Source organism: Osmia bicornis, chromosome 1 (assembly GCF_907164935.1).
Source record: "Osmia bicornis bicornis chromosome 1, iOsmBic2.1, whole genome shotgun sequence".
NCBI classification, from domain to species: Eukaryota; Metazoa; Arthropoda; class Insecta; order Hymenoptera; family Megachilidae; genus Osmia; species Osmia bicornis.
In genome coordinates, this window is record NC_060216.1 from 16,637,100 (window position 1) to 16,656,149 (window position 19,050).

General features: G+C 38.4%; 1 protein-coding gene across 3 annotated transcripts in view; it reads right to left on the reverse strand.

Moving 5' to 3' along the window:
- LOC114871879 (leucine-rich repeat-containing protein 4C-like) overlaps positions 1-19,050 on the reverse strand; it is a 114,621-nt gene that overhangs the window by 23,486 nt on the left and 72,085 nt on the right. For all 3 annotated transcript variants that reach the window (XM_046285853.1, XM_029178430.2, XM_029178431.2), the window contains one exon: positions 4,946-5,017. In XM_046285853.1, the coding sequence (XP_046141809.1) occupies positions 4,946-5,017 (72 nt within the window). The remainder of the gene's footprint in view (positions 1-4,945; positions 5,018-19,050) is intronic.

A 19,050-nucleotide genomic window follows, 5' to 3' on the forward strand; every position in this document is an offset into this window, starting at 1 on the left:
GCAAAGGGATAGAGCATTGCGGTCGCGAATATCGGAATTCACAATACACGTACAGCTGGGTGAACCAAAGTAACCGCGAGAGTGCTTTGAAATGGGTTGCGGGAACAAGGTTGAGTTCTAGGATATCAGAATATACGGCCGAGTAACGGTGCAAAGTACGTTGCCCGATGAAATTTATGATACCTCTCTCGCACTCTATAGAAGAAAAATCTTTTTTCCTGTCATGGAAATAAATTCAAAAATTATACCCTGTCCAGACGACTATCGATGAGCGAATATTGTCTGACGTTGGCCAACCGTTTCCGGAAGTTCTCCAATAACAGGCAACGTATTCGGTATAAATATTTGACGAACGCCTCGTTCGTTATATGTACCACGGAAAGTTCTATTTAAACTCGAACGCGACACGTTCCCTCGTCTTTCAGCCGGGGCAACCTTCCTCCTCGCTTAGCTACACGGCAATTTCCATTCGCGAATATCACGGTTCTTATTACATATTTGAGTATTTGAGCAGACGGAGGACTGCTCGAGACATTCGGGTAATGCCTGATCCCTGCGGCTACGAGCAACGAATATTTTCCGAGGCTCGTGTATTCAAACCGGAGGGAAGAACAACGTTTCACAATGTTAGGGTAAAGGAACGAACGCCCAACCAACAATGGCTGATCAAATGATTACGGGGAGTTATGCAGGAAATGTTGATCAATCCGTTGTTTGCTTAGGTTTTTTCTTTTTTAAATATATTTGGAAATGGAGGAAATAATAGAGAGGAAGAATATATGACGAGTACGGTCAATTAATGATTAAATGGAAGGATTATAACAGTCTACAGCAATTACTCTTTTCATGTATAAATATATGATGGATAATGAGTAAAGAGCAAGGAACAGTAATTTCTGAGTGATTAGTAATCAGTAATAAATATTGTACAACACAGCAAGCAATGAGTACCGATAGCAATTTCGAATTTCAGCTGAGTTTGCTGCGAACAGCAAACGAACACGTTCGAAAACCACCCCACTCCCTTGTAAACCAAAGAGCAAAACGGAAATTGGTTTTTAATGATTGCCGGAAACGATACGACTGACAGAGGATCTGAAGGGTCTGAACTCGAAGGAAATTTCACGTCGTTATCGAAGTTATACTCGCCACCAAATATTGGACAAGTAAGTACTATTGCGCTTCTTCAGGAAAGATACGACAGAGAGGATCAGGAACATCAAAAACAAGACCATCTTCAGTATCTAAGAACCGTAATGATTGGTCAATTAAAGATCTATGTCAAGATCTATTAACGATAATGAAAACTGTTCTGAAAATCACCATCCTTTTTGAAATCACTTAAAGTGAACTTATCGTTAATAGAGAAGGAAATCTGCTTCCAAATTTAACTTAAACGACACTTCAGGATCCTCGTCAATTATTCTTTCTATCCATTGATTGGCTATCGATATCTATTTCTGAACAATTGAATTATGGCTAATGAAACGATCGATTTCATTACCGAAAAGATATTAATTACATACTATTCATGATACATCTAGTTTAAAATTTATAGTTGAAGGAAAACTTTTACGTTAAGATTTCACGGAAGTCCTTTAAAAATTTTAAGCTTCAAATTGATGTGCCATTTTACAATATTTTCGTGTCATGAATTAAACAAAATTAAATTAAAATTGGGTCTCTCTCCACGGTCCCTCATCCGACGGTTAAGCGCAGAAAGAAATTTCATAAATTCTGTCCCATGATACGTTTTACTTTTAATGGTTACTGAGGACACAATTTCTGACACTTTTAGATAGGACAAGGTTATTTTTCACCAGTGCAAATATTTTGGTGCGCGTTTCATTCCGGTTCGCAGAAGCTCCGCGAAGCGTTCAGAAAAAGCTCGAGCAGAATGTTCGCAGTTACAAAATTTATCGTCTACCTCGGAGAGTTGTTGACACTTTTCAAGTTGATGAAGAAGAGAGAAAAAATAAACATAACACAGTTTTTCATAGAAACGATGACATTTACAATGTAGAAAGGTATTTAAATATGAATAATAATTAATTCCATGCATTCAAAAATATTAAATTTGTCAATCTCTAAATGAAACAGCATTGAATTGTAAAATATCTGATTGTGTTATAATAATAAAAGGACGTTCATTGATTTTAAATTTATTGCACGATTAAATCAGCGCTGGATATGAATAACGTGCCATAAATTTATTTAATTATATGTATATTAAGGTATTGACATAATTTAATATGTATAAAAAGACAATTCAATTTCCAAGAAAAACAATCCATCTGTGTCGAGATAAACAAATAATTATTATTTTTTATCTACACGTTATTACATTCAAAGGGAAGCGGAAATGAAGGAATCAGAGCATTATTATTACCCCTTTGAGCGTATTTCTTTTTGCTTGGAAAACGAGACAAATTAATAATCGATTACTCGGATTAAATTGTCCTCCAATATATCAGCTGCAGCCATCGATTTGAACAAAAAAAAAAAGAAAGAAAAAAAAAAAAAAATCTCGTAAACGTAAAGAAATAATTATCACCGACTATTTATTTCGTGAACTGCAACTTCTTGTTGGGATGCATGTGTTCAATTTGCAGCGTCCGAAAAAAAAATAAAGGGGAACAAAGAGAGAGAAAAACTGCATACACCGAGTGCTTTCAGCCACGAAACTTCCTATTTTCCCCGGGGGAACGATAATTGACTCTGACGCGAGGAATTGGATCGGCAATACGTATTGATTGACAGAGTAATGATATTCTTGTGTCGTCGAAAAATTAGTTTCGCCCCGGCGAAATTTTATCCTGAATACGCGAAACGAAAGCAATCGTTACCCCGTTTTATTAGTACCCATTTATTTTTAGGAAAATGAAAATTGGACTCATTAGTGTTTACCTATTACTCATTGCAAATGGGACAAAGCTCTGGGATGAACCGAATTTCAAATTTTCTAATCTTTAAATTCGGTAATTTGGAAATTTCGAAATATAGAAACTCAAAAATCTGAAAATTTAATATACTAATGATTTATTAATAAGTTATCGATGCACGATAGTCATCTTTACGTCCATCCAAGTTCGAAATCGCAGTGGACAGCTCGTCGCATCGTTGGCTGATCTGGAATTGCGTGTTTCACAGCATATCGTTTCGAGTTCTAGAGTTGAACGCGTGCCAATTTGCGGTTTACGCTGCATGTCAGCCGCTAGTTTCGCCTTTACAAGGCAAATGAACCATGCCGATTGAGCCGCAATATTAGCCTCATATTTACTAATAATCTGACGGAAAAATCCTTGCCTCCAGTTAATTAACACTGTACAATCAACTTAACAATAATGTCGATCGTGTTCCTTAACTCAACGCATGAAAAAAATATGATATCGAAGATATTGATACCTCTTTAATTTTCATTTTTTAATTTACTAACTTGAAAATTTAGAAATATACAAATTATCATATTTTCGTGAGGAAAAAATTGATTTTTGTTAATCACTTTTCGTTAAATTTCAACAGTGACTCATGCAGATTTATAAAAGTCAGCTCGAAAATGTTTGGAACACCTCGAAAATGGCGGCAGCTAACATTCGCATAGTCGTTGGAATTCCGGCTTGAATCCGAGCCAATCTGTGGTACATAACTACCTATTAACCCCTAGCTTCGTTTTCGCGAAGAAACGAACCGTGTCAGTCTTAATTTTAGTAATGCTGTACCTCGATATTACGAGGTAAATTCTTGCCTTGTCTGTACTGAACATACACGTGTTTCTAAAAAAAGAAAAAAAAAAGAGGAAAGGGTTACTCGTTTTATTAACGCTTTTTTACGCGGTTCGTGGAACTGAATATATTGATCGGATAATAATTAATGGATTATTTGCGGGGTCACGCGTAACTCGTCATACCAGTCGGAAATTCTTGTCGATATATTTAATCTTTGCTGATTAAGATTCAGCGAGCTCTTTGATTTTCCTGTTTGCTGAACAGTTACCAGAGATTTTATGCGGTGTTGTAAATGTAATAACAGGATGAAAGTAAAATTAGTTGCAACTCGAATTAAAGCAGTATGGATAATTAATATACATATTGTTCGTAACAACGTGTGTAATAATGTATTTAAATTGGGAAGCAGATGAAATGCTGCAGCTACTGATAAAAAGAAAATAATAAATGTTACTTTTGTGATAATTTATAGGAAAATATGTACAGATATTACATATATCAATATTACCACAACTTGCAAAATTATTTATAAATTGCAATTAAAATTTCCGATTTTTAAATTTCGAAACAATTTTATAAATCAAAGTTCATACATCCTACAAAAATGAATGATTGCGTTTTAAAACGATTAATTCTGCTCGAACAATGAAAGCAACTTCCATTTTAAAAGAACTAAAAATTATTGAACGCTGAAAACAAAAGTTGCGTTCCAAATTAATAGCCATTCGTTAATTGATTCTCTGCTGGCCCGATACTTTCGACGAGAAAATGCAATCGCCACTGATTAGCGAAGGAGGCGAGTTTCGAAGAAGCATTCGTCTGTTTCTTTCGGATGATTGTTAGCGACAGACTGCAAGAGTTACCCGTCGTTAATTAAGCCCAGCCCGAGGAAAATACAATTATCTACCAAACAATCGTGGAAAATTAATTAAGAGCTACTTCGACGACGGAAAATTATTTCACTCAAAAATTTGTAACGTTAAGATAATTGGATAGCTTCGGTATTATCAGACATATTCACTGTTTTCAAATAAAATAGAACATAAAATTAAATTTTGAAGGGTTAAAAGGTGCTGGGAGAAAAAAGAGAGTACATTGAAATGTTTATAATATTTTCCAGTTTTCCATTCGGCTGAATGGGAACAATCCTCGGCAAATGCGATAAAACGTTGTAAAAGAGTATTTGAAAGCACGGCAAGAACATTCTGAGCTCGTCTTACCCTTTCTCGACACACTCCAAGAAATCCTTTCATCCCTGTTGCCTCTCTGTTGATTCTGCTTGATGCTGGCATCTGAAACAAAACGGGAACACGTCATCAGTTTCTACTCCACAGGAAACAGATAAATCAAATAATTTGATAACGCTACAAAGATTATAATATTCAAATTTGATGTGTTTCACCGACCCTTTCTTATAATTAACGGAGAAAACTTTTTGCATGGTCCTAACTTTTTAAACAAATTTGTTGAATTTTCTTATGAAAAGTAATTTTTTGGTTTTCATTTTTAAACGCCAGCAACTATTATTTCTGCAATTTATAAGTCTTACAGAGATTCTGAGAAATCAGCTTTTAAAGCGATTAAATTCTACGAAAACGAGACCATTCTAAATCTCTCTTACGGAAAACATTAAAGTAAGTTGAACACGCGTTCTGGAAAAGAGAGCGGCCATTGGTTTAGATTTCATCGTATCGCGTTTAACGTGACACGATTATGTTTCCCCAGCGAGTGAAATGATGTATACGGTGGTCTCAAAGTATCGACCAAAGAATCTACGTTTATATGACTCAGCTGTACGTTTAATGGCTCTTCCTAGCAGGAAATTAGCTACCGTCTACTGTACATATTCGCGACCTCAAAGGAACTTGAGAAACTTGAGAAACTTAAGAAACAAGATAGGCAACAGTGGTGTATCTCGAAGAATTTTTAGCTCAGAATTGATGTAAATCGTTTATGGATCCACTGGCACGAAATGAATAGCCGATAAAGTCTGCAGAATGGATTGCATCGCTCCGTCAATCTCTTATCGTGAATCCCCTACGGATACCTAAAACCAGAAGCTAAAAGGGAGCAGCGTCTTCCAACTTCTCCTTACAAGAGTAATAACGTTCCTCAACGATGAGACGCGTATACGTGGGTCGTATGTAAAGAAAAAAAAAAAGGGAGCAAGATTAAAAGAATGAACGATTGGGTAAAGTTTAAATAGGCAGATTGAAACGCTAGATACAGTTGGTGCAAATAGTGGATGAAAGTATACAGTTCGTTACTCGCTATTAATTTCTTAGAAGTGAATGTATTTTTATTAATACTTTATTGGTTCTGTCAATTTTTGGGAGTAAGGTGTATCTAGGGGAGGGGTGAAAGATCTCGGGATCGTCTGTCAGACTCGTCAGTGGTGCCAATACAACAGACGATCCCTGTCCCAGACACCTATATATCACACCGTAATTTGGAACTCTTATGCCGGGCGACCGCCAGAAGCTCCGGCCCGAACCAAAGGCGTCCGGGCCTACTAAAAATTCTAACGATTTCCTCAAAAATTTGTAACGTTGAACACCAAAATATATTTCCTTTCTGTTCATGTAGCCGGCCGCTACAAATTCTTCAGGCTGTTGATTAAATCTGTCGACCGGCAATCATTATGCATTTCTCGCGCATAATAGCATGATCCAGCCACGCTGTATCACGATAACGAAGACATACAGAGTGACCGCGAACCTCCCTAAACTGAAGCTTAAGCACTGGGTCTGCGGATTTCAGTAGCAACAACCTCTGAACCCACCCTCGTGATAGTCGAGTACCGGTAGAAACCTCATCTTCCGACCTTTCTTTCCTTTCTCCCGAAGGAAGCTCGTAATTGGCCCTTGGTCCTCGAGCAAGGGTGAAGGTCTTGGAACGAGGGGGTTAGCCAATGAATGGAAAGGAATTATGGAAAGTGAGGGGTGGTTAACAGCGAAGGAACAAAGAGTTTTACATCGATGTAAAAGGGAAATAGAACAACGACAAACTGTAATTGAAGAAGCGAACAAAAAAATACACAATTGCTGGAAAGTATTCGAGAGCGGGCCTGTACAGAGCAAGGATTCTTTTTCGTTTCTTTATTATAATTGAAAATTTATTTTTCCAAAGTCATATCAGGAAAAGGGGCTAACTGTGCGGAGAATGGAGAGAGAAATATGGTAGCTGAAAAAATTATGTGCGAAGAAAAAGAGAAAAGCTTGGTGGAGGGTAAAAAATGGAGAAAGTACGTGAGCAGCGACGAGAATTAAGAATTAAAGAAAGTCGAAACTTGAGTCTGGGGTAACGAGTTACGGAGAAACGTGGAAGGAAAATTGTGTCAGTAAAAAACAGATTGTTTAAAAAGGAAAGACGGGATTAAAAAATGCAAACAAGGCGAGGACTCGGGAAAACAAAGAAAAAGAAATAAATTGAAGCAAGCTTGAAGCTTTTGCATACGCAATTATCGAATGAGAAATTACCATTTGTTCTGATCGTGAAACATACAAACATAACTCTTAACTACGATATATATGTACTCGAATTTTTAAACAATAAAAATGTTACAAAATGGCAGAGCCATTCGTTAACTCAATAGCTCTGACAATGAGAGAAGAGTTAAGGACAGCATTTCGTCGCCAGAATTGCTTGCCATTCGTAGGACGATATTGCTGAAGTCACGAATCGTTTCACCGGATACCTTTGAGAACGATTTAACTGGTCTATCCACGTCTCGCTTTTCACGTCCCTAACTACACATTTTTCTTCATTTCTTTCTTCTTTCACTCCCATTGGCTACTGTGCCTTTAACACCTATACACAGAGAGAAGTTTGAAATACACGTACAGCTACTAACAACAGTAAAAATTCTCTTTTAAAAGCTATATATTCGATAGAAATAAAATTCTTCAACATTGGTATTCAAAGTAACGAATTCTTTCGAGACAAACGCAATGCCAGGATACAGAGTGTCGGAACGTTTTCTAATAAAAGATCAAGGTGATGCAATGGTCGTTGTTAAATTTACACGTCGAAGAGCAGAGGAACGATATAGCCAATCCTGGAAGCGTAGAAAATTCGTCGCTGATCGGTCGCTGACTCCTTCGGCGATAAAGAAGATTTAGATCGATTTAAGATTCCAATTTCCGGCCCTTCTCGTGGGAGCTGCTCGAGGTACTTGGAAAAGACGACGACGACGAGGGAGGACGTAGATGTGCCACTGGCATATCGTGATGAAAGGACGAAGAAGTGTAAGAATCGCTCCACGTAGATATACCACTCCTACTTTCAAATATTCTTCCATTTTGGATTATGCAGGTAACCGGGAGGATAGGGTTGAAGAAACAAGGAAGATAAAACGGAGACTGGCTAAAGTCGACCGGTTTAATTCATCCTTCCGGAAGTGGTAAGCCGGCGTGATAATCTGCGTAAGTAGACACTTCAAAAGGAAGTGACGCGACTATAATCCGAGCGCATAGAACAACGAAGCTTTGTGTGGAAATACGTGTACAACTTCCGCTCTGATATACTAGACTGGCCAGCTGAATGTTTTTAGAACACCTGCTCTTATGCAGATAAGTAGGATAGAAATTTAGAAAGAAAGATGAAATGAAAACCTGAACAGAGCAAAAAGGAAGAATGAAAGGATTACGAGTGCAAGTACAATTCCAATTTTGTATCAAGGATACTACAGTAGGAGAGAACAATTTTTCAAGCTTCCAAACGAGACTTTCGAAAGAGAGGCAATGGTAGTGTTTGAAAATATGTGTAAAACTCAAATCGCTCGTGATGATTCTACTTTTCTCAACCCCTTCCCTCAGCGGTGCTTTCTTAAACACAGCCTCGCTCCCTGGAATTGTTTACCATCTTGTTCCACAAGGTATACATAGTACATTCCCTTCTGGTTGTTGATCAAGTGTTTTCTCGTTGCACGGAATTGCAACGCTTCCTTTTACCCAACACACATCCTCGGGGGTAGTTAGACGGCGGCACGAAGGATAAAAGGATTTGTCGTGGGAGGAAGTTGGATGAAATTTGAATATCGTCCTTGTTACCGCGCAGCCAGGTCGCGGAATACTTTGTACCTAATCGTTGTATAAATTGTAGTCATTAAACGCCCGAGCTAAATATTGTCTCGAGGGTAGTGATGTGCGGCCCGACTACATATTCGGGTTGGTTCGAAAAACATCGGACCTACGTCCCTACGTCTCTACGTCCCTACTGAAGGGTAGTTTTCTATTGTTTGTACGTTCTAATTATTTTTTTATTTTTGAATAAATAATCAGATACTCGTATGTGATCCAGGATCCGGTGCATAAATTACGAGTCATTATATCATCGAACGGTTCAACAGGTACATTCGCCAGATTTATCCTCGATTTGGAAAGAGCCGAGACAGGTATAACTCGTGAGAATTAGAAAAAAAAAGAAGGCTGCACACCATCTTTTTCATCGAAACAAGAGCAAGGGGTTGAAACTGGCCCGGGGCCAATGCATTATTTTCTAGAGAAACTAAGGGTGAAGGAGGAATGGAGGACGAAGGGTGTGTGACAAAGCTGGCAAGAAGGAAGATGGCGAGGGTTCCTGGGCCAAATGAATATTTAATTTCTGCATATCTCACTCCGTCCAAAGTTCAGCACGACGAAAACGACTATCCCTCCCAGGAGGGTTGAAAGGAAGCTAACCCTTGTTCTTGCGCAGGCTGTGATATACACTGACGGTATAAACTATTCCCTCTCGTTGTTCACCGACAAACGGACAGTTCTATCAATTTATTAAATACGAAGGTGAAAGTATTTGTAATCGAAAATTACTAATTTATAATTCTGCGATATTTTCTATGTCATCAAACTGTTTCGTTTTTCAACGGAAGGATGTAGTTTCGACAGATACGGCTGAGAATCTCTGAATTGTAAACCCGAATCTCGTAATTTAGTTCCGTATTGTGATGCAATGTACCGGCTGTGTAAATTGTCTCCTGATGATTTTACTTGCTAAAGGAAGGAGAGATGTGTATGTAGGAAACAGCGTGGGTTATGAGAACCACGAGGAGGCAAATAGATGCGTGTTGAGAGTAATTTGGGGAAATGAGAGGTGCATAATGAAATATTGATATTAATTTCACTCTACCCTGACACACATTTTCACTCTAATGCAATAGAAAAAAAATATAATTGGGATAGTAATCCAAATTTAAATTAAATTAAAATTTACCCAATTTAAATAAAAAATACAATCCATAGAATATTTTCAAAGTTAAACAGAATATATGATTTAAAAGAAAATATGGTATGTAAACCATTATGTGCGGTAGTGCGGTAGAATGAATATTCCAATGGGCAGTCGGTAACTCTCCAACATCGATACTAAGTACATATTATGTCAGCCCAGATGGGATGGTTGGATAACAGAATGATGGAATCAGGACAATCACGATGCAAGGTGTCGAAGTAGATGCCAGTCGGGTCTAACGTCGCGTGTCACGTCGTAAGCGTGAAGGATCACGATCGACGCGTCAAGCATCCCGAAAGCTGACAATCATTACAGAAGATAAACAATGCAACTTCATCAAATAATACGAATATAAATATAAGTATATTCTGTAAGAGTATTGTACGACGCTATTTAATGATTAATGATTGCTTTTCGAAACAGTGATTATCGGAAATAAAATGAGATCGTGTCGTGATTCTATAGAAAGTAGTTTTCATTTCGTTAACCGCGAATTCTATCGTCTTTCGCGTCGGTAGGTTGCGTTTGACTGATGACCCACGATGAAGATCCAACCGTGGCCATTAAAATTGCATTAGGTCTATGTTTCGTCCATTAGAAGGGATATTATTAGCTTGATACGAAACGAAACGTTAGATTGGCAAAGTGATCATTAAATCATTACACTTAAACCGAACCCTCGTTATATCGCCACTCCTTATATTACCGGTTCACCGAGTTCCTCTTCGCAGGGACATTCACACGAACCAGTTTCGAGTTATTGCCAATTTCAAGAATCTTTTGTATTTATTGAATTCTTGCAATTTCAAAATTAATTTATACCGTTGCTATTCCAGGTCAAAGTAACCCAATAATATTTTACAAAAATCTCTTCAAACTCGTTATTCTTTCTCGCACATTGTATGATTTTTTTATTTCTCAATTTGATACGGAACGCTTCAATGTTCGTGATACTTTTAATTGGCAATTTTTTTGCGAAAAGCTCGAGAAGATTGAACATGGAATACGTGTGTACGATTTCGAAAATCTGACCCCGTCAGACGAGCTATAAATTCCAGGAACCTTGCATGTAAATTTTATTCCAACTCCCAAACACATCTCTCCCTCTTTTTTTCCAAAAGTGTTGGCCACGAGCAATCAATGAAATCCTGTTACGTTTAAAATTCACCCTCGCTGTAATTTGCATGTCTTTTCACCCCTTAGAATGGTAATAAGTGCATGACGATGCTTTGCAGTGGCTCCCTTTGTGCTTAATAATTTTTTTTTCTTTCAAATCATGAGGAAAACCGAAAATCTATTATATACTTTTATAATGGAAATCCTTTAATCCATATTACTGACAATGAGTGTCAGCAAGCGTTTTTCGTTGTATCAATGAAACTAATTCATCGCTTCGCGGGGTGTTTTTAGAAACACTGTCGCACAATATTTCAGTATCTTCCCGAATTGGTTCATACCGCTCGAATAAACATTGATATATGAGCGTCCAGTTAAAATAAATTCTCATTTGGTGATACGATATTTTTGAAAAAAAAAAAAAAGTACATATACACATGTGATACGAACGGAATGTTCGTGTCATTCCGGGCGGAAATGTATTCGCAGAAGCCGAGTGATAAATCGCTATTTTTGTCACACGGTTAATCGCATTTTATATGCTTTCAAGCGTAAATATTATCCGGCTTTTAACAGAATTATACAGGCTGCTGATTTTCCAGGAAATATAGAATACTATATTCAACGTTCAATGCGAAAATTCTTCAAAATATTCGTTCAGATATACAGCTGATGACAATTTCGAAGAGTTCTTCATTTATTGATAGAAAATTTATATAGGATGCCGGTGGAAAAATGATGGCGTTTCGTCGCGGGAACCTGTCTCAGACGTTTCGCCGGAAAAAGACTGGTATAAAATTAGCATCAGGAACGATCCTGGCCCTAGGCAGACTAGGCGACCACCCAGGGCCCCCATAAGACGATTTTGCTTCTCAGAATACAAGATGATTAGCATACAGTAGACTTTCGTTACATTGCCACGCGAACCTTCTGACCTATGCACAGATTTTCAAACATCATCCCTACTCTGCGAAGAAGATACACTTCTATCTCTCTCCTTTTTTGCTAAATGAGAGCTTACAAGCTTGAAAAATTTTCGAGAAACTACTGTGTATCACTGGGTACACAAAAAAATTTTTTTTTTCGGCCGCGTGAAAGGTAGGCGTAGCGTAAAATTCGGCTGGGAGTATGGAGAATGTAAATCGGACAGGATTGGACAATGCATGAATTTAACGGGGCAGCATGTAAATTTTCCCAGCGTCACGGGAGAGGGGCAAAGTGAACGGACGCATGTTTATTGCAATCAACTATTGTAAACAGGATTACTGGCGATTGCAACGGGAAAACTATTTGCCACGTGTCTGCATGGAAAGTTGTTGATCCTCCAATCTGTTCTACATGAAATCATTGTTTTATGAATTCAACAATCAGGCCACTTGTAGATGTCCTGTGACGATGTCCAGAGCCACCAGAGATCCTTTGAATTCCACGATCAAAAATGCAGATTTTTATCTTTTCATCACGGTGTTTGAAGTTACCAAGAACGTCAGGATTTATCTTCAGAAGGTTAAGCGGACCAATTAAAATTTACTTTGAACGCGAAATTTTTCAACTGGTTGTTAAAACTGTCCGGCGCAGACCACGGCATGTCCGTTTTCTTTGCGAAGGGAACCCTTGCAAACGCAGCATTACCTCGTTAACTCGTCCTTGATTCACCATTTCAAACCAATTGTGAATGAAAAAAAATATCTTTTACTCAATCTATTTTCTCCTATATCTTCGATTCTAATGGAGCAAAATGTTTCAAACTTGGTTCAATCATATCACTGCACGAAGCACGGTCCTGTAACTTCGCCGCTACCTTTTTTATCTAACATCGAAAAAAGTAGGATTCCTTTTACTTTGACATTCGACCTGAACGCTTATCGATCGCCGAATTTATTTCTTTTCGTATCTCCACCCTTGGTCCACTTTTATCCCCTCGATTCGTTCACCCTCTGTCTGGTACATTTCTGTCCGGAACGAGCTCTCATCCAACCACTATCCCGACAAAACCTGCTCTCCTTCCCATTTTGTTTCTCTCTCTCTCTCTCTCTCTCTTCTTCCCCCTCTCTGGATAGGTGAGATTAAGCCCCCGCAATGACGCGGCTGCGGTTATCAGGAGATTGCATTTTAGCATAATAGGTGCAGGGGGTTGCATTGTAGCCATTTTGAGAGACGTGCGTCGCGAGAGTGATGTGCGTCCAGCATTTATCATGGTCAGGTATTCTTCTTCTCTGTCCAGCTATGGGTATAACCACTGAATGGATACCAGAATGTCCTGCTGCCATTCATCGACGATGCATCCGCTACTATACCTATCCGATGCATTTTCAGTGCAACGATGCACGCCTTACTTATGCAAATCTCTCGCCACTGTGAACCTTGCATTTTATCTTCTTTTCAAGTGTTACTTGCGAAAATTCTGACAGTATTAATGGTGTCATATAAAGACACGTTTGAGCTAATTTTCATAAATTTTCATTCGTTTCGATTCGAGATACAAAGAAAAATAGACGGCACATTATCAAAAATGGCTAACACCAAAATAGCCTCGGCATTCATTTACCAATTTCCACCCAAATTGGGCGGTATTAATGCAGTCTCGTACAGAGACACCTTTGAACCAAGTTTCATAAATTTTAGTCTATAGGGACTCGAGATATGTGGTAAAATAGAGGACAGAAGGCAACAAATGAGCAAAACCAAAATATCTCCGGCATCCATTTATCAATTTCCACCATAATTTAGTGGTATTAATGCGTCAGGTGACAAAACACACATCTTTTCAAATGTTGCCCGATTTGAATTATTTTTGATCTAATAATTTGCAAAATAAAAAGAAGAGGAGGAGAGAAGAGTGAGAGAAGTGTCAGAAGTGTGTTTTTGAGAGTGTTAGAAATAGGTATGCATGTTGCTTGCTCCCAAGTGAGCAAGTTGCTTAGTTTCTTGATTGTGGAGCGGCTGGCTTGGGTGTGTGTAACGATTAGGGCAACCGAGTTTCGGGGATGTTGATTGTTTCATCTTGATTAGTACGATAAGGTTCGATGGGAGTTCGAGAGTTGGATAAGGGTGGTCGGGATAAGTGACTTGAGATAAGGGCGGGTTTACAGCAGCTTTCGATCACCAGACGAATAAATCGAATTTTATATTCACAAAATTATATAAACAAATCATCGCGCGAAGTCTAAAAGATTGATGCCCTTGATATTAGCGTATCACAATTTTCCAGAAAATTCTAAGTTATCGATGCGTCTCTTACGTTAAAGGAAAACTGGAAGAGGGATGGGGACGAAGAGGCGGAACAGAGGATGATAAATTTGGAGATCAAGCTTAGAGACGATAGCCAGCCCCAAGTAGCTGTCTAGTTTGAGATAGGCCTTGCGAAGATAAGGCTATCAGGGAGCTTCATTCCCTTCGGGTCGTGCAATCATTCTATGATACCAGTCTACAAAAATTCACATCTCCAGAAAGGATGACTTAACTTGACCCCTAGAGAAGCAAGCCAATCTCCCGGAATGTTTCCTCGACTTGTCGGACACGTCGAAGGTAATAAACATTCGAATCGGAAGAATCAGGTGCAGATAATTACAAGTGGTTACGAAAGGGCGGACGCCCTCGCCGATGATCCTCCGTTAAGTCCCCTTTTGCCAGGAAGCTGGTTCCACGATCCTTGATACTTAACCTCGCCCGTTGCTCCTTGGGTGTTGGCAAACGAACAAGAAGTGACAAGAAGAGAAAAAGCAAAAGGGAGTTTGCTATAGATAGAGTTCGAATTCGATCTGTGGTCTAAGCCCCTTAATACCTGCTTATTCGCTCGCCTGGAAGAGGATCCCGAAGAGGTATCTAAACTTTTCGTAGCGAGGTAAACGGCGAACGATTTTCTAGCTACCAAGATGGAGGGAATACTTCTTTTCAACCATTTACTAAGTCACGGCAATCGGTCCGATAAACTGTACCATTTTATCCAACGATTCGACGATTCTTTTGTCGCTAAATCAGTGCAGAAAGTTACTAATACTTATCAAGGATCCTTAAGTTATTTTTTCAAATAGTATATATCGCTAGTTAGCTGTCAGAATTGGAAATCTTAAGCGAGACGATTTTAACCAACGAAAAAGACGAAAAGCGAAAAAAGAAGCCATTGAAAGAGGTTACGGTAATCCACAAAGTTCCTTTAATTTCCCATAAGACTTCCCAGGAAACTTGTATCAGAACTTCAGGAGTATATTTTTTCTTTTTATCCTTCCCACCATTTTTCTCGCCATTCTACTTTCTAAAGTGACATCGAGTTATTCTATGCCTATTCTATGCCTATTCTATGCTAGATCACTGCAGGGCCCGAAATACATAGAATTTGGGCTGCAATCTAAATATGTACTTTTAAATCCTCAATTCACCTACGGATAACTAATACATTTTTTTTTTATCTCCTCCCCTTTTTTCCGTTCACTTTGACCAGACCACTCTGCACGGGTGTCGCGTAGCTTAATTAAGCTAATGGATATCCGTAATTGATGCAACTGACCTGTCTACGGTTCGTGACATTATTCGTGGAATATGTAGAGGGCGGTCCATAAGTCGTCGACAAAAAATATATGAAAATTTTATTATAAGGCTCAAGAAGGTATTTAATTAACGAAGTTTTTCAAACTATTCATCATTATCCTTAATATGAGTTGAAAAATTTATCGATTCTCCTACACGTGTGGATCTTGAATTTTCCTGGACCCTTCGAAGGGCTTGGCATGTGATTGTGATTAATCGAGTGGAAGGGTATTTCTAAAAAGATCTCTTTGTACTTGGTTGGTAGCCGTCAGGGTATGCTCGATTCTTGATGTTTTTCATCTTCAAAGAGAGAGAGAGAGTTCAATAACAAATTTTTAATTTCACCATGTTCCAATATTACGTGGATAGGAGAACGATAAGTCATTGGTGATCCATCGAATCTCATTAACTTCTTAACCGTGTCAACAGCTCGTACACGCGAGCCATATTTTCCATTTACCGCAGGAACCGCGATTTAACCGCGATTTAACCGCGTGAACCGCATCTAATTTTAGCGCAGGGTATGATTCAACGCGACATAGAAACCGCTTAGCGTACTGCAGTTTCCACTGAAAAGGAAATAGAAACGTTTAGGCGACTCTGATGGATTTTCGTTCAATCGCCCAATCAATCGTCCATCTATTTCCAGTACCACTGATTGACAATCATCAACGTTCATTTTCCTTTCGACTGTAAACTTAAAAAAAAAAAAAAAATAAAAAATAAAAAATAAATACTTATTTTTGCTTAAGCTTAAGCGTCTGAAACAGAGGCTAACAGCACTCCGCGGCTAACGTGCACTCAACTACTTACATAATAATGTAACAGTCAGCCAACCACTATGCACCCATTATGCTTCTATGCACAAGAAGCAAAGGAGGGGGTGTTGTGATATAGGATTCATATCGCGTATCGTGTGTCCTCGTGACCTGCTGGAAAACACCATGGGATTTTCCTTTTGTCATCTTCCTTAACCGGCTTTTACAGAGTACAACACCGGAGCTCGGTAGCTTTTGAAGATATACGCCAGTAGTAGTAGCGTTTCTTGACCTTCGCGTATACCAACTATTTTGTCCCGTTTTCAATTATGGCGGTCGCCGACTCACCCCTATTTCCCCTTCCACTATACGCCTACAAATAGTCTTTTTCATACTTCCTTTTGTAGTTGTATACTTTACAATGACATAATGCTGAGATAATTCTGTGATAATTCACTCTATTTTTTCATAAATTTAATGGTTAGATTCATGGTAGCTTCATATTTATGTTAATTAAGATCTTGATATTCTTGATACATATTCTGATATCTGTTAAATTCGTAGAAGGATAGCAAAGATGAACAGGTTTAAAGGAAAATTCAACGGACGCTTTATGCTAAACGAGTGAGAAAAAGGAGATTCTCGAAAGGCAATAAGCGAAAGAGGAAAAAGAAAACGTACAAACTGTGTACAGCTTGAAAATACACCGCTTTCGGGCATTTCTGACGTTCCTACCAGAAACATGCTCACCTCAAAGGACTTGTAAAGTAATCTCCGTTTTCTTATCTCACCGACAAACAATTTCTACTTCCTGGGATTAAAATGCTTCAGGAAATGGTAGACATGATTTTTCATTCCTCAGGATATATCAAATCATACCATAAGTAATAAAATCATCTTCCTTTTGGAAAATAAATCAGTAGATCTACCAGTAGCACCACTAATTTCTTTTTTCCGAAAGAATCACCAGCACAGACATTTCTTTCCATTCCTTTACAATAAAGTTTCACGGTAATTGCTTTATATCCTTAATCTTCGTGGCTCATTACCACGTTGATTAAGTCCCGGAATTAATTTCCGTCGCAGAAGAAGGAATTTGTTTTTTTTTTTTTCTCTCTTTCTCTGGAAAGTTCAGGCTCATTTCCAATATGAATTATCAGATTGAACGTTAAGGGGCGTCAGGGATCCTAAAAGGGAAGCAAGCAGGTAAACATAATAAACTAATTACAACCGGCTACCGTCGAAATTAATCCAAACGTCCCAACCGATAAAGTCAGATATCATCGATAATTACCGGACACGCGTTATTCGTTGACATCCTAATTACAACAAACACAGAAGCATTATAAGCGGCGCGTACCGACCAATACCATCCTGATTGGCCGAAACCAATTACCCTTCGGTGCTCACGCGCCCGATTAATCGCCGCCGCCATGCACCATTCTGCTTCCCATTAAGGGGTTACACTTAAAAAATCAAAGTCACTTTTCATGATTTTTTTCTCAAGATATTTATGAAATAAATAGAAAATCTCATGATACATATTTTATTGAATATTTCTTAGACTATACAAAAATATTTTTAGATTTTCTATACTCAATAAAATGGCGGAGATACAGCTGCCTCGTAATGGTTCCTTTTGAAAGGGGTAGAACTATAGCGAGGCATCTGTAACTCCGCCATTTTGCTGAGTATCGAAAATCCAAAAATACTCTCGTACACCTTCAAATACGTACAACAAAATGTATATAACAGATTTTTAAATCACGTCACGAATGTAAGGGAAAAAATGATCAAAGATAGCGTTGATTTTTCAGGTAGTTATTAACATTCCATGGCGGTATAATAAGCGTTCACTGTATTAAATTTCTGAACTCAATTAATAAAATAGGATTATAATTAAAGGTTAACCAAGGGCCGTAACTTTCCGCATGAAAACGAACTCTAAGCCCTTTGGGAACGTAGTCGTTGATCTCCGTGATTTTCCTCCCATATGGTTACATTTTCTAGTCATCGTGCTCGTTCTTCGAACCATCTCTCCGGTGGTTGTTGGAAAGGGTGAAAAAAGGAGAGAGAGAAAGGTTCCCGCCGATTAATTTCCGTTTCTCTTTCGTCCGTCGTTCGTGCGAATCGTCCCCGGCTGTTTTCGAGCTTGCTCAAGCGTATTATAATCCCCAACGCACTATTGCGTTTTGTCTCGACCTAGCTGCCTCCAATATTAAATCATTTCAGGCTCTTTATTAACGAAGCACGATCGGATATTCAAGCCGTCTACACGACACGACTCGCGATATTATAATTAACGGCTTCCGGTTTCGTTATACACCTTAAAATATTGACTTTTACAAGGTTTTATAATAGAATAATCTAAGTGATGATGAGATGGCAAACTCGATTCGAATTTATAATTATATGTTTAATTGCAACCAATTCCTATTAATTAGTCGAAATTTCATTTTCCTCTTAAAAGAAGAAGAAAAAAAAAATATATATATAATTTTGATATAGAAAATCACGGTGCTCAGCTCAATAACGAATTAATTAACGCGCAAACTTTTTCACTCCGCCACGATCCCCAATGTTTGAATTCGAAATCGTTCGAGCATGAAGAGAAAACACGTCTGGTAGAGATGAAATTGATTTATCGGAATGCAGGGCAAGCAACATTCATCCTACGTATGGGTATTCAATGTCTT